Source organism: Lissotriton helveticus, chromosome 1_2 (assembly GCF_964261635.1).
Source record: "Lissotriton helveticus chromosome 1_2, aLisHel1.1, whole genome shotgun sequence".
Taxonomy (NCBI): Eukaryota; Metazoa; Chordata; class Amphibia; order Caudata; family Salamandridae; genus Lissotriton; species Lissotriton helveticus.
In genome coordinates this window covers 111,008,797-111,035,473 of record NC_136058.1, presented here as the reverse complement: position 1 = coordinate 111,035,473, position 26,677 = coordinate 111,008,797, and the positions used below count along the sequence as shown (strand labels likewise).

At 47.2% G+C, this 26,677-nt stretch overlaps 1 protein-coding gene across 1 annotated transcript in view; it reads right to left on the bottom strand.

The window, feature by feature from the left end:
* The window catches only part of LOC144798715 (FRAS1-related extracellular matrix protein 1-like), a 1,110,445-nt gene that overhangs the window by 918,097 nt on the left and 165,671 nt on the right, over positions 1-26,677 (bottom strand). The window contains exons 9-10 of the mRNA XM_078669731.1: positions 17,476-17,820; positions 12,451-12,593 (exon numbers count right to left, since the gene is read on the bottom strand). Coding sequence (XP_078525857.1) covers positions 12,451-12,593; positions 17,476-17,820 — 488 coding nt within the window. The remainder of the gene's footprint in view (positions 1-12,450; positions 12,594-17,475; positions 17,821-26,677) is intronic.

The following is a 26,677-nucleotide window of genomic DNA, read 5'->3' as shown; positions in this document are numbered from 1 at the left end:
GAAAAGCAATGTGCACAGAGTGGCGGTCCAAATATGACAATATCTGACGTCGCTTCCTATGGTCTCCCAAACCTCTCACATTCCATGTCATAACATTCAAATCAGTGTCCCCCATAAGCAATACATTGGTTTATCATAAAGCGTCACATACGGTACTGGCCCAGGAATTAACACACTGGCCCTTAACCCAACATACATGCCAATGCAGTATCGTGGAGCAATATTCGTGTGTACAAAGTGCATCGTGAGAACGCAGTCCCACAGAGTACTTTTACGAAATTCCATCGGATCTAGGTGAAGCAACTCTCTGACAGTCATGACAGCGAACTTCTTACCACATTCTTTAACCAAACAGTCCCTCCCTCCCAGCCCTTTGAACAACCCCAACAGAGGAAAGGCAGAAGGCCCAAGTACCTTATCAAGTGACACTACCCGGGGTTCTACCCCACTCAGAACAGGAGAGACAACAGTGTCATTAGGAGTAAACATGTCAAAGAAAACCTGCGAAGATTGTCTCCCACTGCCATCGGTTAACAGGGTACAGTTATCTACTGAGATCCAGTCATATCCACGCATACTCGCCAGCAACACCGTAAAAACACAGCTGGGATCATAAGGTCTCAAGTCAAGCATTACCAACATGTCCCCACCCACCTCCCACTGAAGCAACCCCAACGTGCCAGAGTCCCCAGCCCACCCTCCACCCCAAACAGTTAGCAACCTCCCCAACAACTGCAGTGCAGTAAACATGTCCAAGGGGGTATACCCTATAGGGGTCAACAAGGGAGACACAAAGCCACCCCCTACACCTTGCCCTTCGTCCTATGCAGCCTCAGGCGGGCACAATGAAGGGAAGGGGGTGGTGCCTGTAATACTTTACCACCAACATTACAGTCTGTGTCCGCAGGTCACTCGATCAGCAGCGGTGAGCATGTCAAATTGAAGTAATCTTACCGGCCCCTCGACCAGTGCCAGCGAGACATTCATGCATTCCACCAAGCAGTCCTCTCGCCTAGCCATCTCCATTCATCGAATGTGCGTCGCTTTGTTCTTCGTCGCCGTTCCTTTTATTACCAGCTCGAGTATGTCGCAGAGTTTTCAAAAAATCCTGCACCTGCTGCGGATTGGTGAAGAAGTGCTGCTTCGCCTGGTGGGTCACTCTGAGCTTGGCAGGGTACAGTAGTGCGTAGTCGATTTGCAGCGCCCTTAGTTTCTTCTTGACATCCAGGAATTTGCGTCGCTGTTCCTGCACGACGGGCGTGAAATCTGGGTAAATAGAAAAGCTGACACCATCGCAGGATAGGTCTTGGTTTGTGCGTGCCGCTCTCAGTGCAGTATCCCGGTCCCTATAGTTTAAAAGCCGCGCAATAATTGGTCGCGGTGGGGCTCCAGGTTTGGGCTGAGGGCCAAGTGATCTGTGCGCTCTTTCAACAATGAATTGTTTGGAGAATGCGTCGGGACCAACTGCTGCAAGCAGTATCCTCTCCACATATTCTTCCATTCGCCCTGTGTTGGTGGATTCGGGCACGCCTACTACGCGAATGTTGGTGCGTCGGCTACGCGCTTCCAACTCCTCATTTTTGGCAGCTATGATTCTGAGGACATTGTCCATCCGCGACAGCTGCGCGGTGTGGGAAGCCGTGGTGTCGTCGTTGTCAGATATTCTCCGTTCCGTTGCTGTGATGCGTTCTTCATGGACATCAATCTTTTGCGCAATGGCGTCCATTCTTGACGAGATCCGGTCTACCTTGTCTACTATTGTGGCAAACCCCTGTCTCATCTCGTGCATTAACTGTTGTATGTCCGCTGGAGGGGAGCTAGAGCTGGCCCCGGAGTTCACTGGGCTGTGGGCCCCTCCTGCGTCCGGTCCATTGCGCAACCCTTTTTTGGCGGTAGCTGAGTCAAATGATAGCTTCGATTGCCGATTATCAGGTTTCCCCATTGTGGGATACGTAATATCGTGCGTTGGACGATGTAGGTGCCCAGATCCGGGTTGTGATCGAGAGAGGTCAGACGCAGGCGCTCAGGAGCCCAGTGCAGGAATATAGGGCGCACTTTCCACTGGAGCGCCAATCTTAGCAAACGATGCCCACCGCGGCGTGCAGGCGGGAATGAAGGCACAACTCTTTATTTGAAGCGAAGCGCTATCAATTTCGCGCAGCCCCGAGGGGTGCCAAGCAAGGAGGCCTCTAATGCGGTAGTCTGCAGCTCCAGGCTACAATGGAGGCCCAGGTGTAGGGGTATATGTGCAAATGGAGGATTCAGTGGCGTTGCGGCCACAGGAAGCAGGAGCTCCAGCCAGTAATGCCAGCTATGTATGTACTCGGCCACGCGGTATCAGGGACGGGCCAGCGGGACACCAAGAGCGGCGATGCGGGGCAACAGTCCGATAGCGTGCAATCACCCGACACACACAAGACTGGCCATGCCTCGAGGCGCAATCCAACTAGCCAATGCAGTGTTGTGAGGAGTCGCGCCCTGGCCCTTCAGTCAGGCTTCCCGCCTGGCACAGCTCTCCTCTGCTGGTTGCATCCCACAGTTCGAGGCTCAGAGATGCAGCACACAGTCACATTGTAGGTAGCATATATCTTGCTGTCCACGTACGTGCCAGATCACGGTTCGGTATTTTGCTGTCCCCAGTCACCACTCCACTCGAGGAAGCCCCTCCACCGCTCACGGGCGTGTCCCCTCAACTGCCGCTAGCATATCTCACACTGGGCCCATGTATCTCCAGCAGACGAAAACAGCACAACACACCGCAGCGCAGTTCTCCTCTACTGCGGGCCGAGCACACCCCCTCGTCTTGGTCTAATCGCGATCAACCGGTGCAGGGGCACGGATCGCGCAATGGAGGTGCCCGCCTCTCCCCGGGCAGTCGGGCCCACCAGGCACAGTCCACCCTCATTGATGCCGGTATCTGGGGGGGTGGGGGGGGGGGGGGAGCCAGGCCTCGCACCCAGTCAGCGAGCCCCCCAGCCCGGGATGATCCCCTGCAGGCCCTATCTCACCGGTTCGTCGCACAGCAATGCTTCGGCCAGCCCAGGGGGGCCGTGTCTTCACCCCCACACGATGTTCAGGAGTGCGACGTTGGTTGCATATCCCTCAGCGCCTGTGTCGCCGCTCAGCTATGCAGCGAATCGCGGGTGTGCTGGCTCCTCATCCGCCGCAGCCTGCACACCTCGTGGTCCGCCTCGGGTTTGCGTAGCTACCAGTCCCAGGCAGCGAGCACATATAGGCTCCAGCAATGCTCTCGGTCTTTCACTTCCGCGGCTGTATCTTCACGGTGGAATGTCCGAGTGCTCTCAGATTTTCACCGAGTCTGCAGTACGGTACACCTCGCAGCTGTGCAGCGTTTCAAGGAGTTTGGTGTCGGTGGTAGAGGATCATGAGCGGATCAGTGGAACAGGCAGCAGGAGCCTCACTACAGTGCGGCCATTCTGCGTGTGCGCCCCCTAGCGCCTCCCAATTACAGATAGATACTTAAACACCAAATGAAATTAGTCTAATACAAAATATGCAGTAGAATTAAAAAGTAAAACTTTAGCACAGAACATCTCCACTTACAATATATTTTAAAACTTTCTGAGTAAAAGACAGAACAAAACAGACTTTAACAATTCATTTTTGAATAAACACGCAGCACCTACCGTGACATCATATTTCTTCCTTCCCTGCATTACCTGACTTGACAGGTAAAACAACATAATCTGGCTATAACAAAACGTAAACATGATATATGCAAAATTCTCAGGCACTATGTCGTGGATCGAGGTAGACATGTTTCCGGCTGAACAAGTTTCTCCCGAGTAGATTCTCGAAAATATAGCTACAGCGCTACTAATGCTCTGAACCGTCACGCAGCATAATAGGAGGGAGGGGAAAGCTGCTGCCAGAGATAGAAGTAGGACGGCGCTAAAAAAACCTCGGCTCATTGTTGTCATTTTTAGGTCGAGCTCTCTCGATCTATTGTCGCCGAGTTGCTCCTCAAGGGAGATAGAGCGGTGCACGAGCCGACCAGGGTCTGTGGACGCGCTGACGCAGGCGGGCCGAAGGCAAGCACACACACGTGCACACGCAGACATGTGCACACGCAGATACGCGCACACACACGCGCGCGCATGCACACACACCTCCTGCAACTTTCACACATGTTTATTAATTTCCCCCAAAGTGTCCACTTTTGTTTTTGTTTCTTTCGCTCCCCACGTGTACTCCCCTCCCTCTCGGTGATCCAGGGGCCCGGCTTGCATAGGAATCCCTCTCTAGGTCTTCACTGGCACTCACCTCGCTCTTGGTGATGCGGTGTCTCGCTAGCTTCACAAAGGCGAAGTTGCCCTTCCTCAGCATGCTCTCGATGTTGTAGAAGGCCACCCACACCGGCCGCGCTGGGGGTGCCCCGGGGGCTCGGCCATCACCATGCTGGGGCCGGGGAGCAGTGGAGGCGGCACCGGGGTGCGGGAGCCCGGGGTGCGGGAGCCCGGGGAAGTGGCGCGAGCAGCTCCGGCTCTGGCGGCAGAACTCAGCCTCGGCGGGGGGAGGGGGGGACGTGGCGTGCTAAGGCCAAAGAGAAAGTGCGTCACCTTTGCGAGGCCCTCGTTCTCTCCAGTGTGGCGCACGCAGGTCGCCCCACGCAGCAAGAATCTCCCACCTGCGCGTCTGTGAGCCCCAGCATAGCGGCCAGCTACTTCCGGTCCGGCTTGGTGACGTACTTCTGGATCTCGAAGTGCTTCTCCTGGCACTTCCGCTGCAGGTTGGAGAAGACGGCGCGGGACCAGGAGCGCTTCCGCTTGTAGGTCTGCGGCATGGTGTCCTTGGTGAGCACGGCATAGGGGCTTGTGTGGGGCGGCAGGAGGGAGAGGCACGTGTTACACCACATGTCTGCAGAGGGCCATCATAGAGCAGGACACGCGAGCACACATGCCGCAAACACACTTCACACAAGCGCACATCACACGAGAACACATCCCACAGGCACACGTCACACAAGAACACATACCCCCAAGCACCCATCCCACAAAGGACAAACTAATAAGAGCTTCCATGCAGTGTGGGGTTACGAATATTTGAAGACAGAGGGAGCAGACGTTTCTACTGGAGCACTTAACACTTGTCCGGAGCACCCTATTGCTACCCACCCGCTAATGTGTATAACAGAATCAAAAGGATTTCCACTGGAACAAATCTAAACATGGTTTGGTATGTTTAGAACGCATTTGAGCAAATTCTTGTGAAACACGGTTGAACGTGAGCATAGTACAGTCGTCCCAGCTTTCTCCACAAAAGAATGTGTTTAAGACAAAGTCATATACAACTAATCGGTGATGACAAACACTCCAAGCCGTTTGAACATAAAGACAAGTGCCTCGAGTTTTGTGTGTGCTTTTAATGCGGCAGCCTTTTTTATCCATGCCCACCCTACTACTTCTAACTTCCTGCTACCACCTCCCATCTCTCCTCCCCCCTCACCACCCCTGCCAGTGCAGATTGGTTTATAAGACAGCTGTCGGTGCAGGGTTTTTCTTTTCTATGCCAGACCGCGTACTCCAATTGCCCCTGCTATGCCCTCTCCCGGAAGTAAAAACAGGAATTCCCGTGCATTGGGAAGGGCGATGCCAGTACCGGCATCTGATGCACGAATCAGCTGATGTCAGCACTGGTAGGTGCCTGTGTATTTTTATATTAACAAACAAAAGGCCTGAGATTTAAAACTCGCAGCAAGAAGAGGTGAAAGCAGCATTCTCCGAGTAATTACGGATGGATTTGTAGTGCCGTGCTGAAAGCGGCCCTGCAAGCGGGAGAACTATCACTGTGCCCGTGGCTGTTTTGAAAAAGGATCACGGAAAAATGTCACGATGGCAGGACTGCCAGCGTTGTTATTACTATGTGGAACCCTGTGTTTTTATGCACATAGACAAAGGTTATAAATGTAAGCGGTACACAGTCACATTACATGTATGTATTTTCAAGATGTACAGGTGTTTAGAAAGCAGTGTAGTTGAAATGCGTAAGGCCTCCATTCCGCTTACGCAACTTTCTCCTCAGACACCATTTGCGCTCCCGGTTTGGGGCGGGGGTGACTGATAGAGGAAGAGGGAGGAATGTACCTGGAAACGTGTCCTGAAACTGCTGCTGCGCTGTGCTCCGTGGATGTGAGTGTAGGGGCCCAAGGACGGAGGAGGCCTCTGGGCCGGGCTCTAGCGCTGCGAAGTACTGGCCGGACGAAGACTGCAAATGGGGGGCGTGAGCCCCGGACTGCCGGCTCGCGCTTATTAAGGAGGTGAGATGCAATGCATGGCAGACCTGGCTTACGATGTTACACATGCATTGGGTCCTTAATAAGAAAAAATGTAACTGAAGTGGGTCTAAAGCACCACAACTACTTCCTCTTTTGTAATCGGATGTAAGATTCCACAGCTGTCATTAAGTGTCCCGAGGTCCTGCTGTCATGTTAATCGGATACAGGGGTCCCCTCTTCTGGAGTAGCTGAATGCTAGCCTGTACTGCAAGTCTGTGATGCGTCACATGTCTCTTGGATGGTAGTTGGCATAGAAATTGTTGGATGTTTGCAGTGGTGAAGAGGCTTCCTTTTCAATAATTGGCATGCTGGTGAGATCACTGCACAAGAGAAGGGGCCGGGCACTGTTGATAGCTAAACGTGCCAACGTTGTAAAGAGGCTCCAATAAAACTCGCTATGGAAAAGTATTGGGCTGAAATATTATTTTGGACAGTCCTAACATAATGTTAAGTATTTGATAATATAAATAACTAATAATTACTACTATAAATAAACTGTAGTACATCTAAACAACAGTTACTTTAGACCTCAGTATTATAGGGCTGCCCCCTTACACACTGCCCACTCCAAACTGCCCCCTCACACTCTTCCCACTCACACTCTGCCCATTCACACTCTGCCCATTCACACACTGCCCACTCACACTCTGCCCACTCACACTCTGCCCACTCACACTCTGCCCCCTCACACATTGCTCACTCACACTACTTTAGGACACACAGCACAATCACACCCCGCACCCTCACACACTGCACCCTCACACACTGCCCCCTCACACACTGCCCCCTCACACATTAGCCCCCACTCGTCACCACACCAACATCACTCAGCGCCACCACAGCATCAATCTGTGCAACCATTCAACAACAACTGGTTCAAATATGTTCTCTCAATGTTTCAAGCTTTATTACAAATGTCACAAAAAAAGTTAATATTTCACTTCTGTTCTTGGATTTTCGTCACAATAAAATACACTGAACATAATCTTCACAAAAGTTATTTACAAAAGTTAAGCTATTGCCATTATAAATTACAATAACTTTATTTAAGTATTAATTATTTAAAAGAAATAAAAACCATTGTTGTTTGTAATATTAATACATCTAACTCACGTAAATACAACACATATTGCATTACAAATGCTATAGGTGTCACATTTGCGAAAGGTATAACTATTGACATTGTAAATGACAAAGCTATTAATTTCGCTATTTTCAAAACCAACAAATAAATAAAAAATTTGTCAGTTACAATACCAATAGCTTAAACTTTCCTAATGCGAGACCTATTGCATTGCAAATGCTTGTTTTAATCTGGACCTTAGTTTTAATACAGCATGTTTTCGAACGTAAAATGAAATGTTTAAATCAAAGTGGTAAGACAAAATAAAGCACATATTTTACAAGTCTGTAATTAGTGCAAATGACATTTCTTACAAATATTTCACGTTAAATATATTATGAAATTTGAGCACATAATGCAAAGATTATTTTAAAATTCTACTCTACTACTGTGCATTTTTTTCAAATATTTTATCTTGTTGACTGCGAAAGAAGTTTTCCAAGATGGTGGTTTGTTTAACCTATGTCCAAGGGTAAACCAACTTCTCTTTCTGGATCTGAAATGTGATAAACCTCTTTGTTTGCATGCTAATTGAGCAATCCCCCAGGACTAGCTTGAAGATCAGGTATTCAGCCATTCAAATTATGCTGTATTGTTGTCTATGGTTACACACATACAGATGTAGGAAAGCTAAATAAACAAGCATTGAGGTGGATTTTAGAATACCGGTCGGCGAGTTCAGTTTACCGATGTGTGTGTTAACGGCTAGAGCAGCCAACTTGGATGCTGGTGAGCCAGGTTTGAGTCTGGCTGAAACATTCCGTGATTCTGGCCAAATCATACTTAAACAAGCACAAGCACGGCAGGCTGCCAGCAGCAGGGGGAGGCGAGTGTGCGCATCGCTTGGCAGCAGGGGGGAGGAGTGGGGCTGTGCGATTCCCTTGCGAGAGAAATAATTGCTACCATATGGCTTCGCTCGCTCCCGCAAGTGAATCGCCAGACGTGTACGCGTTGCCATTGAAGGCAATGGAACGCGTGCACGTTTTTGGCTGAAAAGCCAAAGCGATAGCTAAAGGTCTTTTTGCAAAGGCGAGACCTAAAAAGGATAAAATAACAAAACAAACAAGAGTGAAAGAAAGAGGACGTGTCGGTAGGTGGTAGTAAAAGAAGCAAAACCAGGTAGCTAGGTATTCTATTTGGAACCTGAAGTGCACAGTAGGGGCACTGAAGGCTAAGAAAAGCTTTGGGCCCACTCATTAATTTGCACAAATTAGGCACAGTACAAAACACCAGAAACTGAAGACTAAACATATGTATCACATCAGGGTAAATCAGGGTAAATCTAAAATACCCAAGAAACCCAAATCAGTAAAATGACAAACACAAAACGAGTTACTACGGCAAATATTTGTTATGACCCATGAAGACTACAAGCGATGGTTCAACCACAAACTTAAGTAAACTCGGGGACTGTCAAACTATTTTTCCTAATATCAATTTCAGTTAACTAGTCACAAATGGTATCTATAAGATCCGGGTGAGGCATATAGGTTTTGGCACATTGAACTGTATATGACCAGAGGGAAAAAAGACAAATCTTGAAGAAGAAAACATATCGCGATAGTAACAGCTAGAACATGATCCAGAGTAAATAAAGGATCCTTGTAAACTGAATACATTAAAAAAACACTGAAACCAGAATTTCTGATGAGCTCATGGCTGAAAAATTCCCATGAGGTAATTTTACTTGGAAATTCCTCTTATGCTATAGTTCGGAGGACACCGGAAAAAAGTGATCCTGTGGTGGAGGGCTTTTTCAGTGAAAATATGGATTTGCCACAATTGGCACATAATCCATAATCTGATGCATGATTTGCAGTTTTTAACTATATAATATCAGCTTTCAGCTAAAATGTTCTGAAGCTATTTAATACGTTGCACACAGGGTGCAACTCGGTACCAAGTGGCTGTTGACTGCTGGATTCAGACACTTTAACTGGTAACGTCTGTCCAGAACTTGAAGTAAGTCTTTAAGGTTCCTGACTTGCGGCTTTTATTACAAACGTTACTGTAAGTGGAGGGAATGGTTCTTGAAATTGTGTTTCTCTGTTCACACACATTTCGGACACTGTTTTAAAAGTAGCATATCCTCCATCACACGAAGCCCTGCCATGAAACACAAAGCATTCAGGAACGTACGGCTCTGCATAACTTCTGAATGAGGCAGACGCTTGCACTGTCCTGCACTGTAAACAAGTGGTGGGGTCAACCACGCTCTTGGCTTAAAGTACGGAGGCTTGTTTTGCGGTCTGTGGAGTCCCTCCCCTCTGCAGAGCTGCACACACCACCCTGAGAGCACTCGAGCCATGCCACGTGAGCCGTCAGTGTGCCAGATCAACACCAAGATGCATCAAGGAAGCCTCTGGGGGTACCCGCCATCCCTGGCTTTGCCACTCGCAACCTGAGCCTGGCAAGAAAAAAATTAGTGTAGTGAAACAAAACATATGGCCACTAATGAAAGGATTCATGTAGCAGGGCCAGTCACCAGGGTGTTAACAAAGTAGCCACTAAGCTGGACAAGTGTGCATTGTTAACTAATGTAATTAATGCAAGGTGAAATGTCAGACCAAGCAACCAATGAAAAAGTGGTAGGCGTGTTGAAGCTCCACTGAGGGATTACAGCATCCCTCGCAGATTAGCTCATCCGTGTTGACTCTGGGCTCGACCTAAAAAACGAAGCTTGTTTTCTCTAGCTTCAACATATCTATGAATTGAACACTCTGCTTCCAGATTTCATATCGTACATCTTTGTTTCCCTGAAGCTGGATACAGAAAATCATTATAGTCGACATGTTTTTGCTACTTGCTCACTCCCTTCACAGGATATTCAATGATTCTCTATTTGATCTCAGGGTTTATTCTGCTCATATTTTTTCAATGATGGGAATAAGCTCAAACACATACACAAATATTCAACATTTACATTTTCAATATCTTATAATTATTTTCGATATCAATATCAAGATGTTACATGTTAACGTACAACTTTGTTCACAGAAAACCAGTAAAAGGCATAATGTAATATATATTTTCCATACATGTACGTTCTGGAGTTATACTACTCCTATAGTCCCCCTCACAATGCTAGACACAAATGTTAGACAGAGCCATTGAACCATATTTTTATCAGCAAGAAAACTGTTTTAGAGTCGATATTGGAACCTATTTCAGTATATCAGAAGTAGTAGGTGGGCAGAACATTGCAAAATATAAGTATTAATAGTTACGTTTAGAAAAATGGGGATTTGGTGTGTGTTTGGGCTGTTTGGATTTTGCTTTTGCACCATGTAGTGCTTTTTTCGTGATGTGATATTTTCAGTGTTAATAGAAATCTTTTAGTACAGATGTACAGTTGTTCCTTTTCAGTTAATTGGGCTCTGCACTTCTCACAGTATTTCAATAGCCAGATAAGGAATTTGGGTCAGAGGGGGTTATCTTGGTGTACGCAGTACAATGAGCTTTTTTGAGCAGTGAACACTCTAGGGATTAGGAGACAGGAATTTAGGGAGAAGTCACTGAGTGAGTATTCACAATCATTTTAATGACATGGTACAAGGGAAGATTGCAAGAACAGTAACTAGGAATAAGGGGAAGGACACATATCAGGAACAAAATGATGATTGCCTCTCACCGCCAAAATGCTATATGTGGAATTGTTCAGTGATGGGCAGATTTTAAACAGTGGAATTTTCTTACAGTAGGCAAGATCATACAAGTGCTATATTTCTAAGAGTTGATTTCGAATTCTGGTTATACTCGACACCATGTTAGAAAGATGATGATTCTTAAAATATATTACACAGAACAACAGAAGTAGACCTTGTTCAAGGGCGGTGGTCCTTGATGTCCATATACTTTCCAGATACAAAGCATTTATTTTATGTATTTAGCAAGTCAATGATACTGATATTTTGTAATTTTTTTCAAATCAAAACTCTCATTTTGGGAGTTCACTACTAAAATACAAAGAATTTAAAACAAATGGTGCTCTTTAGCAAGCGATTCGTGCCTTGGATGAACAGTGCTTTCAATGGACCAATCACAGTGGTGGCTCCACTGAAGACAGAGAGTTCCCCACCAGGCAGACAGGTATCTCTAAATGTTAGCTGTTCCTCCACCAGGTAAGCAGAGGCCGTATCTTCCTCTACTGTGGAGAAGTGTGGCTCAATGGTTAGAGCGGTAGACCCTGATGCAGAGATCTAGCCCGGGACCAGGGTTCAATTCCCTGCCTCGGAGGGTCTTGGGCTCAAAAATTCCACGGACCTGATAATTCTCGCCTCGGTGCCTATTCCAATCATGGAGTCCCACTCTGCAACTCTGGGCAATAGCTTACTTAATCTCCACAACGGCCCCCACAACGCTAAGGATGCCTGGCTTCCACCTTGGGGGTGCCCAGGAGTGGACACCTCACAGGGAAAGCCAGGATGGGTTCCACAGCGGTATTCGTACAAGCGCCTTGAGACCCTTGCGGGTGAGTAGTGCGCTATACAAGTATCAATTTACAATTTATTTACCATTTTACTTGTGCAGGCCAGTGCACCGTCCTCCTCTAAATGACTCCAGATTGCTGAAATCTAACTAGGGAGAAGGCAAAGCTCATCTTAGGCCTTTGAGTAACCAGGGCAGCTGAGGAGGGATGAAATGAAAATGATTGATCACTCAAATACTAGCATATGTGAATTTTTCAGGATTTTTTGTACTTGATAAAGTGCTCTTCAAGTATTAGGCATGTAGTCCATTTGGGAGTAGCCCTTAAAAAAATTATTTACAAGTAAATCAATATTTCATGTAATGAGGGAGACCTTTCACATGCACACTACATATAATACAAAGACGGATATCATCTTCATAACACATAGACATGCTTTTTCAAAGCACCCTTTACCACCTTTTAACAGACATATCCGACTACCAGTGGTGTATTTTGCTGAAGTTGTTCAAGACTGCACATCTGACCATATATTTCACATTTCTCGTACTTAAACATAGGTCATTCTATCACCAAATGACCAGAGAGGGTTGTTGTACTTACCTGAGTTTCTGAAAGATTTGGAGGGTCATGGCTGTCTGATAAGATGAACTCAAAAGTATCTTCAAAAATCTCTCCACCAAGATGATGATAATGAATGAGTCCATGAAAAAGATCCCTCTGCAAAAAGCTAGATACCACAGCACCTAGAAAATACAAGAAGTTACAAATATATTCACAGGGATACATACACACACACACACACACACACACATGCACGAGCAATTCACAACAACCAGCTTAAAGATCTTGAGTACACAGTCCTAGGTTCTGTCCCTAATCCTAGCAGGGGTAGGGACCGTGAGAAACAACTTAGGCAGAAAGAGACACAATTCATTTTATTATTAGACACCAGAGTCCCTAATGGATTGAACATCAATGAAGGTCTCAGCAACTTCTTATAAGTTGCTTTGAATATGTTGGATGCTCCTAATGATAATTTCTGTGACAATTGCTGTATAAGTTGGATCTAATATGAATTTCAAAAGTCTTTTCAAAGTAGTATGTTTACAAATCAGCGGCTGCTGTATTGTTTATGAATCGAGTGACATAAATATGTTGTGTACTTTATAATACTATCTATTAGGTTATCTACAGAGGGCCACTGCCAAACTGTTCAAGTGCCCTGTTTTAATAACTATTTAAAATTCTTTTGGTTTTTGATTTTTCACTTTATGTTGGCATATGCAGATGAACATCTAAGAACTATTGTGTATGTTTACATCGTTTTTATAATATGTTGAAGGTAGTTGGGATGATGATTTTTTCCACTTGGAGAAACTTGATTTAAAATTCTGAAATTGGAGTTTTGGACACATTTTTAAATCTGAACATCATGGTCATTTACTTTGTGGTTGCGGTGATTTACCTATTTACATCAGAATTGTGATCGATTAATTGGAACTCATTAATCAGATAGCGATTTTGGGCACTTGCCATAACTTCCTCTTGTAATATGATTATTGGAGTTTTCTTAAAATTGTTTATTCTATATGCTTTAGGTAACAACGCCACTCTGACTGGTTTTGTGTCACTCCTGAAACCGCATAGACATCTGTATATGGTCAATTTATTATTTGCACTTAAAAATGTAACCTTTCAGTCTTTTTTCTTAAGCTGATAGGCTTTTACTTCACATAAAAGGCACAACCTACAGTGGCACGTCATGTGATCAAGCTCTGCTTGTCAGAGTGAAACGCGTCAGGGAGGGCAGCTGCCCGTAATTGCACTGAATAAAATAATGACTGCTTGCACTCTACTGTGTTGGATGGCCTGTTATTGAGCGTTTCTACTTTTGGGGAAGAGGTCGTTACCTGCTTGGTGCCGTCTGTGATTCAGCGGTTCAGGATTTTTCTTCAATGTGTATATATATATATATATATATATATATATATATATATATATATATATATACACACACTCACGCTCATACATACACATACATGTATATTTTCATATATATGTACATATATATATGTAAGAGGATTTATAAAAAAAATCACAATGTATAATCTATATTAAAATCCTTTTTTCTGAAACAAATCTGCTTTAGTAGCTTTTTCAGTTTAAAATATTATGAATTTGTTCAACTAGAAACATTTTGCAATAATTATAGCTGTGAAGTATTGGTTGTCTTTATCACTACAACAATCCTCTAGATAAATTAGCCAGCGTTCTCATCCATTCAGCAATGGCTCCTCTGCTAAGGAGGAGTAGCATCGCCCCAATGCTTTAAGAGCAGTGCAGAGGAAAAATAAAATGATAATAATGGAATGTTATTATCATTTTATTTTTCTGTTCATGCTTAGGTGCGGGGAGGGGCTGGAGTGGGCAGAGCAAGGGCCAGGGGGAGGAGTGGTAAACACACTCTAAGGGGTCCATTAGGATGGCGTGCGGACTTTGTCCGCCTGCCATCCTCCCATGGAATGGGACTGCCCACCATAGGTTGCACAGGTCAGTGTGTGCACCTTCTTGTTTTTTGTGGGCTGGTTTTATGGGCTGGTGGCCATTTTTTACCAAATTGCAGTTTAGTACTTCGGTTCGACAATTTACTAAGTTTTCCATAAATCGGAATTCGTAGCAATACTTCAAGTCAATTTCCCTATGATTGTCACGATTTCCACATTCTAAAAGGGAGATTTGTAGTTTGTGAGCAAAAATATATAAGATTATTGTTATTATGAGGATGTGGTCATCATTTCTTTCTAGGTAGAGAAGTTTGTGTTTGCTGTTGGTGTATAATGACAGAGTATGCCTAAAACCCTGTACGTTACATAGTCTCTGCTTTTTCGACCGCAGGAACTTAGCTAATGATTCCATAACGTATATGAATATTAATTGCACCTAAGGGCATATATGACAAGTACTCTAATGACCTGCTACTGATCCAACATTATACGTCCTGCTCTAACTCGGGCTATCGGTCCAGCATACAACACCAACAACCATTTTATTGTTATTTTACCCAACCCTAATCAGTATATATTTGGACAGATATACATCTAGCTAACTGTGCGAAAGGCGCTCTTCCTTTTCAAGTGTATAGCTTCCACTATTTATGCCTGTGGGGTGTCAGAGGTCTTCTCTGGGACATGGAAGAGTCATTGTATATTTGAGGAAGTGTTACAGTCAGGGATATATCCTCTCTAGATTGGGTGAAATGTTGTGAAGAACATAGTAAGAAGTTTCTTGACAATGGCTTTACTTAATATCTTATAGTCAGAGTCAATATAGACTAGACTGTTTATGATGTCATGTTTAGCTCTTCTTCACCTAGATTTAGGAGAAACACTATCTAGACATTCTTTATTGGGGGGATGATAGTACTCCTTCTGGGCTGTCAGCCTCGTTCACTTCAGTAGCTTTGGTGCTAGGATATCTAAATATGCTGCATGGGCTTTGACTTTCTGTCAATGGCATCTCAAGACGATCAAAATGATCGGGGAGGATTGGGTCTACTGCTGCCTATTCAGCGTAATCCTTGACCTCTTTGGGTAAGGCCTGCATCCTGGCTGAATACAATGCAAAGTTATATCCTGTAAACACGATGCAAATTCTTGCAAGGTTATATTTAACCACTCAACTGCTCTTGTGAACACATAAAATTTTAATTCTTCTAGTATCAGTCTGCCATGGCCTTGACAGTGCCTTTAACTGTCTCTAAAAAAAACTTTTAATCACCTCTCCTATTGTACTCTGGAACACAGGGGTTTTAGGGTTGCAGTCCTCAAGAGGGAATGGTGGATCTCTGCCCTCTCCATCTGAAATCCATCAGCAACAGAATATGATCCGATTGGTCTTGCAGAGATATCCAGCTTGTAACACTAAGGCATAAAGTGACTTAAGACAGTAAATCCTGTCCAAAGTGACATGCTGGTTAGGAACATGTGCATATAGGGTTTTCTGGGTTGTATATCATTTAATGACACTCCAGTTTAAGGCACTTTATGTAAAGTGCCTGCACTCTCTTCAAGACTCCTTTCCACATTAAGGTGAGTTTTCTGCAAAAGGACTACTTTGCACCCTTTCTCTTAACAAGTATGGACTTGGCCCTTTCTGCAGGGTCATCCACAATCCTTTTGACTTTACCCTCCTGTTTTCTGCAGGATTAAAATACTCATAATGGGGCCGGGCTACTGTAAGGACATGATGTACCCGAGTAGCTTCAAATCTGTAATCAGGTTGAGAGGTTTATCCCACGTTGTTTCTCTCTGCAGCAGCAAATCCTCTTCAGCGGACCTCCACGCAATGGTATCCAGGCTCGTGGAGCTCTCTTCGGCTACGTCTTGCAGCCTCATGCACTGGAGGTTTTAGATTTCTAAAAAGTTGTCTAACTCCGAAGGCAAAAATCTTCATCGGACTCAACAGCGACTGGTTTTCTTTCCATATGACCTCCAGGCCTTGACATCCTGCTTCTCCCACTCTGAGATTTTTCCTGCCATTGTCAACGGCTTCAACGAGACATGATCCAACGCTTCCTGGCAATGCAGACTCCTCTGTCACCGCATGCTACCTTGCCCCACTGAATTCTACCTTCTCCTGGAATTTTTCCATAAAATTCTTCAAATTCCCACGGTAAACTGAGACCAGGTCCAATCAACCTCATGAATCTGCACAATGATCCATCGCTGTCAAAATTAACTTTTCACTTTGCCCCAGTCTCGCACGACCAGATACCCGCAGTTGGCACTTTGATCTTTTAGGCGCTGTTTTGGACTAGATTTTATTTATTAAAATGTTCTCTGTTTTTCTAAAATATTCTGTGATTTTTCTTGTGTTGTGTTTTTACTTTATATCTGCTGCATAAATACTTAACACAGTGCCTCTAAGTTAAGCCTGACTCATATTGTGCCAGGCTACCTGAGATTTAAGCACAGGTTAATCAAGTGACTTTTGTGGTTCACCCCTGCAAGGTGTGTGGTTGTTGCTTGAGTAGGGTTTTCACCCCCCTTTAACAGATAACCCAATTTTCTACAGGGTAGAATTTTGTTGGCAAACGGGGACCTCTAAAGCAGGTAACAACTAAAAGGGGTTTCTCTGAGTACTTGACAACATGTATAGTGATGACTGCATGTGATAGTGCAAATTTATTTGTTGAAATACATGAATTAATTTTTAGAAAGAGAACTAGTCGGAAGCCTTGCCTGTTTTGGAGGAAAATTTTCAAAGCCAATTGCCTCCCTGAGATGTTCGGTTCATAAATCAACAGTTTTATTAAAATAAAATTGCATTTGAGATTCACAAAACATTTGTTAATACTCAGAGCGCAATTGACTCGCATGTACTTGTATGTGTGAATTAATATGCTTCCTGAGGTAAGGAGTGGGTGCTCCAGGGCAAACCTGCTGTGTGGTGTGTATACAATGCAAAATATACTAAATGACTTGGAAAGATGTCAATATAACAATAGCTAATGTAAATTTTTCATTGCAGACTCTAGGCTGCTTGAATGCTGGTGATCAATCATTTAAGCTTGAATTAATGTTGCTAATAGTTTACACCCATGTACAGCAAAATGCAGTTAATTACCTGTGAGATCTGTAAAGTGCTTCTTCATTAACTGTCCAGCTTTAGGTTGTTTGGTGATCTTGTAAAGAATATAATCATCACTTGAATCAAAATCAGAGGCCATCAGCATGTGATTTTCAACAAGAATGGTGTCCCCCTCGGCAAGTTCAAAGGCAACATTGGTTACCAGAAAAGGAGGACTGTCGTCTTTAGGAAGAATATTAATGGGTAATTTGTGCCTGATACTGTGTTTTCCATCAGATATCCGGAAGACTATGTAATCCTTGGTGGTGTCGCTGTCATCATGATTATAAATTACAACTCCATCCTTAATATCTTGGACTGTGAACATAAAGCCTTTGCCCCCTAGACATAATCAGATAAGAACAGATTATTACATTATGAAAGTAAGAATTCACACGTAAGACTATATTTTGAACCATTGCCCCTGCCTTTCAAAGCTGCAGTAGCACAGTTTTCAATTCAGGAAGCTGTGCCACCTTTTTGTACTTAAAAGATGAATGCATTCCTAGCTATACCATTTGTATATACCCAAATCCTGGGGAACTGTATCAGAGCACGGCATTTTAATTCATATTCAAACATAACAGTTGCAAAAGTACCACCATTTATTAAATACAAATGACCAAAATAAACACATTTTAAGCTTGGAAAGTAGCTTTTACCTTGGGCATTCTGCCATGCTGCTACTTTTTATGTCGTTTTTTAAACTTTTGATCATGTGCTTTACCTCCTATAAACATGTATGTTATTATAAACAAGTTGTATTCCAGACCAATTTACAAGGTGAAAAATCTTCATGTTTAGATGACTGACTTCAATACATAACAGTCTATTGTCTTCCTAGAAGGTGGAACTATTTTCCAGCTACCGTTGTCTCTGACTTCACTTGGAACTCAGAGGTAGAAAATTACTTGATGTTGAGAACTACCCACCTATACTTTATGTTATATTTGGTTCCTGAATCCTCTTCCTCTGGTCAACTGATCTCAAGAATCACTTTGCAGAAGCAGAGGAATCATATGAAGCTATGCACAAGGAGACCTAACGTTCCCTACCTCCTCCAGCTGTAATTCTTAAACAATATATACCTTGTGTCCTTCGAATTTAGCCATATTCTGCCTCTTCCACTAAATCTTTTAAAACAATCACCTCATATTTTGTCAGTCTCCTCCCCCACCCATGGCACTTTCGTTGTCCTGTTGTCCCCCCACATCACCTTTAATAACACCCCTGTCTGGAAGCAGTACTGAAGCTATAGCTTAATGCTTAGAACTTGGCACTCCTGGTGCTAAGGGGTTTGAGTGTCTGTACTATCTATATGGCGGTTTTGCATGAGAAGAGAGCACACTATGTGACAGTGTCCCAACACCCAACTATCTTTCCCAGCTGGCCATTAACTCTCACGTACTATGGAGACATGGCATTTATTTTGGTCATCTGGGTAAAACTTCTCTCGTGGCCCATGGCACCTTTGTTAGGCAATTATGATACAGTGTTGCTGAAGCCAGGGCCTTGCTATGTGGATCTAGGATTTTCTTTGCTAAAGACCACTTGCTTACTTGAATTGTATTACAGGACAAAGGGAATACAGTGCAGTATTTCTGGAAGTCTTGTTTGAACTAGTTTTGGAATGTTAATATGAACTCTTCTATGACTGTGGCATTATATTTTGCTTTGGGCCTGATTTAGATATCAGTGGACGGGTTACTCCGTCACAATGGTGACAGATATCCTGTCCACCGAAATATAAATTCCTTTACATCCAATGGCATTTATATTTCGGCGGAACGGATATCTATGATCATTGTGATGGAGTAACCCGTCCGCCGAGATTCAAGTCAGGCCCTAAGTGTTATCGTGTGATGGAAAATTATTTATTTTTAGATGGGACTATGGGGTGATTACGATGGCGAAAGGACTGCCACCACCAGCCGTGCGGTGGCAATCCCTCCGCCATCGAACGAGGATTACTGCCCACCAGATTAGGATGGTCGGCGGATCCATACCACGATCGTGGCGAGCGCAAAGACTACCCGCCATGGTTCCACCACAGGCAATCATCACATATGCCTGGCGGAGGGGTCTGCATGTGTAAAATGGTGGCGTGCCTAGCAGGCACCGTCCGCCAAATTACGATGCTGGCTACGTCCAGCCTTTCCATGGTGGCGAAACTGCCATGGAAAGGCTGGTGGGGATTGGTTTTGGGGGCCCGTTGCGGCCCCCTTGTGTTGGGGGGAATTGTTGGTGCACGTACCCCTACATTTTACTACACTAAGTGGCAGGGACCCCGTGCATTGTCATGGACATGGTGGCATACACCTCGCGATGCCTGCCACCTTGTGCATGACAATGCACACAGTGCATTCCCAGCATTGTGGCGGGCGGTGCTGTGAGCACCGCCCACCACAATGCTGGGAATAGAGGATGCCACCGTCACAGTGACAGTGGCATCCTAATCGTCAGTGCGGGACCGCCGCACCACTGGTGGCCGGTCCCAGCACTGCTAGGGTGGCGGGCGGACTTTCGTCATCCTAATGGGCCCCTAAGTACCTTAAATATCTATTCATTAATACATCTCTCTATGTCTTGGATAGCTATCTCACACTTATTCACTCTGCATATTCTGTGGAAGATCAGTTATAATTTCAAAATTACTATTGTAGACCTTCAGGGTATTCAACAAGGTTAATATTCTGCTGTTGCTTAATGTAGCAATGTGTGTCAATATACTAGAACCCTAATACCAAATGTTTTGACATTTATATTTAGAATGATTGTTCGAAATTGGGATAATAGTTGTGTGGCCATCACAAGTAATACATCCTCAATTATCCTCACTGGGAACCAAACACCCCTTTGTAGCACTGGACTCTCACAGGGTAGCAAAGCGGAGCAGTGCAAGGCCTACTTCAGGGAGGTGGTGTGGGCTAGTAATCACCAATCACCAGTACGTAATAATAACACTGTATAAATGATTGTCCAGTCAGTACTTTTATTATGCACACATTACTAAATAATACACAATATTTTACAAATATATACATTGGAAGATGGAACATATCGTAGATGACATTGCATGATGACTCGTGGCCCCCTAGAGAGGTCACCCAAACATCACAAGTGAGTTCAGTCATTTGTTTTGTAATAAACACATTAAGTTTGCAGAAATCATTGTCACTATTGTAATAATCAAAAAAACATTTTAGGTGAGATGAGCAATAAAACATTTGCAATCATTATGGTAACCCAATAAAGCATTTATCTGGAATAAACCTTGCGTTTGAGTATTCTTCTATGGTTCTGATATCAAACTGCAAATGTAAAAACAGCCCCTAGATTGTATCACATGCTGAGTGTATCACATAGAAATAGCATTGCATTGCGACCATACAGTAAGCCCCTAGAGGGCATTACAACAACAACATTACATTTGAGCATTTTCAGGCCTTCTTGCTGAATGTTATCCTACACACGGCCCCTAGAGGGCGTAACCCTCCCAGCTGAAGAGCAAATGCTCCAGCCATGGCAGTGATTGAAAAGGCATTGAAATCGAGGGGAGGTCATACTTTTGGGGTCCCCCAACTTAAAGTGAGGACTCAGAAAAGAGGGATCGAGCTGAAGTGATTGGTGGTGGTGCAGTCATCCTGGGGCCACAAGAAACGGAGGTGTGAGCAAAAATGTATTCCAAATAACTGGGCCCCGCAAAAACATTATGGGGGGATTTTGTTGAGGTGAAGTGAATAACATAGTATCAGCTCACTCGCTGAGCTTTGAGAGCCGTGAAGCCTTTTTCGCTTTAAGGGAAATAGGGGTGCCCAATCCCACCCGGGCACCCCAAAAGCCTCACTTTCGTTGGGCAGCCTTGGAAGCTCATCCCGAGCTGCCCCAGCCGGCTTCCCACACAGACCACACTGCAGTGTGTGACCACAGGATTGGTAGTCCTTTCTCCCATGCCCGCACCAGTAAGACAGGTCTTTAGCTTTATGGCAGCTGCAGTTGGGGGGATTGCAGCGGCACTCCCCTTTTCTTTTTTCCTCATCACCTCGGGCCCAGTGATGGGGTCCTGGGCCTCTTCCTACTTCAGCGGGGGAGCACAGCACTCCCTCTGCGACTTGTTCCTCAGGCCAGGTTCTGGGCCCCCTACCCACCTTTGTGGGGGAGCGTGACAGTGCTCCTCTGCACTTGTCCTGTTTTCTCTCCCTGGTTGGATCGAGGGTCTTGTAATGGGGTCCTGGCCCCCTAAAACAGAAATACGCCAAGGGGACGGGTCCCTGGGTGAAGAAATGAAACTGATGTGGGGGTCCCACTCATGCACCATTCCTCGGACCCTGGCTCACCCCAGGGGAATTTACCAGCTGGGCAGTGGAGCCTCATGCACTCTGAGGCAGAAAGGTCAAAGGCCATCAAACTTTAAAATGCCATAACTCTGGGCCACGCTAGGCCGATCTGGACAATCCTGTGCTCATTTTACTCCTGGAGATGAGCTCTATCCACCAGGTGTAGTTGCAGCAACTCTCCTCACCTCCAAAGTGGTGCAATCATCAAGAAGATGGGTCTCCTGGCTCCCTGCACCAGCGTTCCTCCTGGTCTTGCATTCTGTACATACGAGTCCAGGGCTTTCCCCCAGCTGGTCCTCAGGTGGTTTAAGGGACCCAGCCTTACTGGCCCTTGGACAGACCCACTGGTCGTGGAGTCAATAGGACAGAGTCCTTGGTCCTTTCAGTTCCCCTTCGTGGTCTCAGGATCCAGCAGAGAAGAGTAGAAAAACTGTCAGTCAAGAGAGAGTCTTCCTCTCGTGCAAGTGTTTTAAAGGGGAGCATAACGTTCCAGAAGACAGGCACTGTTGGCCAGTCTTATGGTGCCACATCACCTCTCCAACCCTGTCTCTACCATCCTGTACAGCATGCTGGGACAGTCCAAGATGGTGTCATCTAGGAGACTCTTGTCACATTAGCTCCTGGGGTCTCAGCTCCATCCCTCACTAACATCACTGCCAGGGACATGCACACTGGAAATTCAAAGAGAGATCCCCTCTAGGTTGGTTTCAGTTGACCAGGCACTCCCCTTTGTTTAGTGGGCTTGAGCAGGCCCATCCCTGGTACAGTGTGACAACATAGTGATTGATTGAGATCATTCCGCCCCACCCCTCTCCTCATCAGGAGCTGGGATAAGTAGTGCTAATTGCTCCTTTTGTGTGGGGTGGCATTTGCTCCTGGTGCTTGAGAAAATGTATTTAACCGGGCACCGCATATTGACACAAGGCCTGGTCCCTGATCCTGAGCTGTACCAGAAAACTATGGAAAATCTGAATGACTCATAAGATGTACAGTTATCATTTTGGAGCTTACAATGCATAGGTACGCCCCATGTGCACCCCCAACCCCAAATAACCTGGGGTCTTCAACGGGCCCCTGAAAGCAAAATCTGCATGCCTTTCCATGGCGGTAACGCCGCCGTGGAAAGGCTGCTTCCCGCTCCCATGCTAATACGGATGGCAGTGACACCGCCACCATATATAGCCCCTTTCCCGCCCAGTCGACTGGTCGACCGGCGGAACACCGGCAGACGGCGGAACACCAGCGACCTGACCTCAGGTCGCTCCCCACGCCGCACGGCTTCTCCTGGGTGCCCGTGTCTCTATCCCGCTGCTGCCACTGCCGAGGCCCCTGGTTTCTGTTTTCCACTGTGCTGCTAATCTTTTTGTCTCCCAACTCGTAACTTGCATTTTTACATTTTTTGTCTTTCTGTTCTCAGTCGTTCCTTCTTAGCGCCACTGCCCTTTGTGCCCCCCCACCCCCTGCTTCCCACCGCTGCTCCCCTGTGGGCCGCCCCCTTTTGCCTTTTGTGTCCCGCGCCCTCGCTCATTGCCGCCCCACTCCCACCTCCTAGCTGCTCCTCCCTCCCACTTGGCCTCATATGGAGGTCGCCGCGCGGCAGTGAGTGTGACCTGACCTCGGGTCGCTCCCCACGCCGCACGGCTCCTCCTGGGTGCCCGTGTCTCTATCCCGCTGCTGCCGCTGCCTATGGTTCGCTGCCCCTGGTGACTGTTTTCCACTGTGCTGCTAATCTTTTTGTCTCCAAACTTGTAACTTGTATTTTTTAATGTTCTGTCTTTCTGTTCTCAGGCGTTCCTTCTTAGCGCCACTGCCCTCTGTGCCCCCACCGGCCCCCGCTTCCCGCCGCTGCTCCCCTGCAGCCTGCCCCCTTTTGCCTTTTGTGTCACGCGCTCTTGCCCATTGGCCAACCCACTCCCGCCTCCCAGCTGCTCCTCCCTCCCACTTGGCCTCTTATGGAGGTCGCTGCACGGCAGTGAGTGTGACCTGACCTCGGGACGCTCCACAAGCCGCACGGCTCCTCCTGGGTGCCCATGTCTCTATCCCGCTGCTGCCGCTGCCGAGGGTTCGCCGCCCCTGGTGACTGTTTTCCACTGTTCTGCTAATCTTTTTGTCTCCCAACTTGTAACTTGTATTTTTAAATTTTTTGTCTTTCTGTTCTCAGGTGTTCCTTCTTAGCGCCACTGCCCTCTGTGACCCCCCCGCCTCCCGCTTCCCGACGCTGCTCCCCTGCGTCCCCGCCCCCTTTTGCCTTTTGTGTCCCGCACCCTCGCCCATTGGCCGCCATTGGCCGCCCCGCTCCCGCCTCCCAGCTGCTCCTCCCTCCCACTTGGCCTCTTATGGAGGTCGCCGCGTGGCAGTGAGTGTGACCTGACCTCGGGTCGCTCCCCATGCCGCACGGCTCCTCCTGGGTGCCCGTGTCTCTATCCCGCTGCTGCCGCTGCCGAGGGTTCGCTGCCCATGGTGACTGTTTTCCACTGTGCTGCAAATCTTTTTGTCTCCCAACTTGTAACTTGTATTTTTTAATTTTTTGTCTTTCTGTTCTCAGGCGTTCCTTCTTAGCGCCACTGCCCTCTGTTCGCTTCCCGCCGCTGCTCCCCTGCGGCCCTGCCCCCTTTTGCCTTTTGTGTCCCGCGCCCTCGCCCATTGGCCGCCCCGCTCCCGCCTCCCAGCTTCTCCTCCCTCTCACTTCGCCTCTTATGGAGGTCGCCGCACAGAAGCGCAGCGGACCCCCCCAAGCGGGCACGCCGCTGATGTGCCGAAGGCGCGTCAAAGGCAAGCCCGTCCGCGCCTGGACCGCACCCAGCGCCAGGACCCCTGGACCCCGCGCCCCCCGCAACGCCAGACTGCACTATGACTCCAGCACCCTCCACGCACTCAACGGACGAGACCACCCCTGCTACCGGGCCACCCCAAAGCGCACCCAAGGGCCCTTGGCCTGCCGGAACTGCAGATTCACCAGCATCCAGCCCACCAAACAACCAACCAGAGAACCCAACCACCTCTGCTGCATCCTCCTCAACACTCGCTCCGCTTGCAAACACACCATCGAACTCTGGCACCTCCTAGGCTCTACCGCCCCCGACATCGCCTTCCTGATGGAGACCTGGCTGAACGCCACCTCGGCACCAGACATCGCCATAGCCATCCCACAGGGCTACAAGATCTCCCGCAGAGACCGCACCAACTGAGTGGGAGGAGGAATCGCCATCATCCACAAGGACACCCTCAGTGTCTCGACCAACACCGACGACACCCTCACTACCGCCGAGCACATGCACTTCTAGATCCACACCGACCCCAAAACCACCCTCAGAGAAACACTCATCTACAGACCACCCGGACCACGACCACAGTTCAGCGACATCATCGCCGACCTCGTCAGCACCCACGTCCTCGCCTCCACGGACTACATCCTCCTCGGGGACCTGAACTTCCACCTCGAGAACAACAACGACGCCAACTCCACCGCCCTGATCGCCAACCTCGCCAACCTCGGACTCAGACAGCTCGTGACGACACCCACCCACGCCGCTGGACACACGCTGGATCCCATCTTCTCCACAAACCCCCACGTCTCCTTCAACGACACCACCGAACCCCACTGGACTGACCACAGATGCGTCGACTTCACCTTCAGGAAACCCACCACACACCACCGCACCCAACAGCTGCCACGCCACTGCTGGGGCAAGGTCACCAAGGTCCAACTGACTACCACCCTCGCCCTGAGACCACCCGCCGACCCCACCGACCCAGACACCGCCGCAACCAACCTCAAACAGTGGATCAACGACTGCGCCAACACCCTCGCCCCTCTCAAGACCCCCACCACCAACAAGAAAGCCGCCTGGTTCACCGAAGACCTCCGGATCTCCAAGCGCACCTGTCGAAGCTGGAGAAGAAATGGCTCCAAGACCGAACACCAGACAATCACACAGCCCACAAGAGCGCCACCCGCAGACACCACCAACTGATCAGGACCGCCAAGAGGACTGCCTTCAAGGACCGCTTAGATAACAATGCACACAACACCAAAGAGCTCTTCAGCATTGTGAAAGAACTCTCCAACCCGAGCTCCCACACCAACGACATCCCACCATCACAAGACCTGTGCAACTCCCTGGCCACCTTCTTTCACCGCAAGATCACTGACATCCACGACAGCTTCAACTCCGACACCCCCGCACCCACCTCCGAGTCCACCACCCCTGCGAACACCACCCGCACCAGTCACCTGACCGCCTGGTCCAACGTCAGCGATGAAGACACTGTCAAGACCATGAACTCCATCCACTCCGGATCCCCATCTGACCCCTGCCATCACCACGTCTTCAACAAAGCCAGCACAACCATCGCACCCCACCTCTGGAATACAATCAACAGTTCCTTCGAGACAGCAACCATCCCGGAAAGCTGGAAGCGCGCTGAGATCAACGCCCTTTTGAAAAAGCCCAAGGCGGACCCCAAGGACCTCAAGAACTTCCGGCCCATCTCCCTGCTCCCGTTCCTGGCAAAAGTGACAGAGAAGATTGTCAACAAACAGCTAACCTGCTACCTCGAAAAAAGAACATCCTGGACCGTTTCAAATCCGGTTTTCGCAGCAACCACAGCACCGAGACCGCCCTCATCGCCGCCACTGACGCCATCAGGATCCTGATGGACAAAGGAGAAACAGCCGCCCTCATCCTCCTGGACCTATCAGCAGCCCTTGACACAGTCTGCCACCGCACCCTATCAGCACACCTCCATGACGCCGGAATTCAAGAGAAGGCTCTGGCCTGGACCACATCCTTCCTCTCAGGCAGAACCCAGAGCGTCCGGTTCCCACCCTTCCACTCAAAAACCACCGAGATCATCTGCGG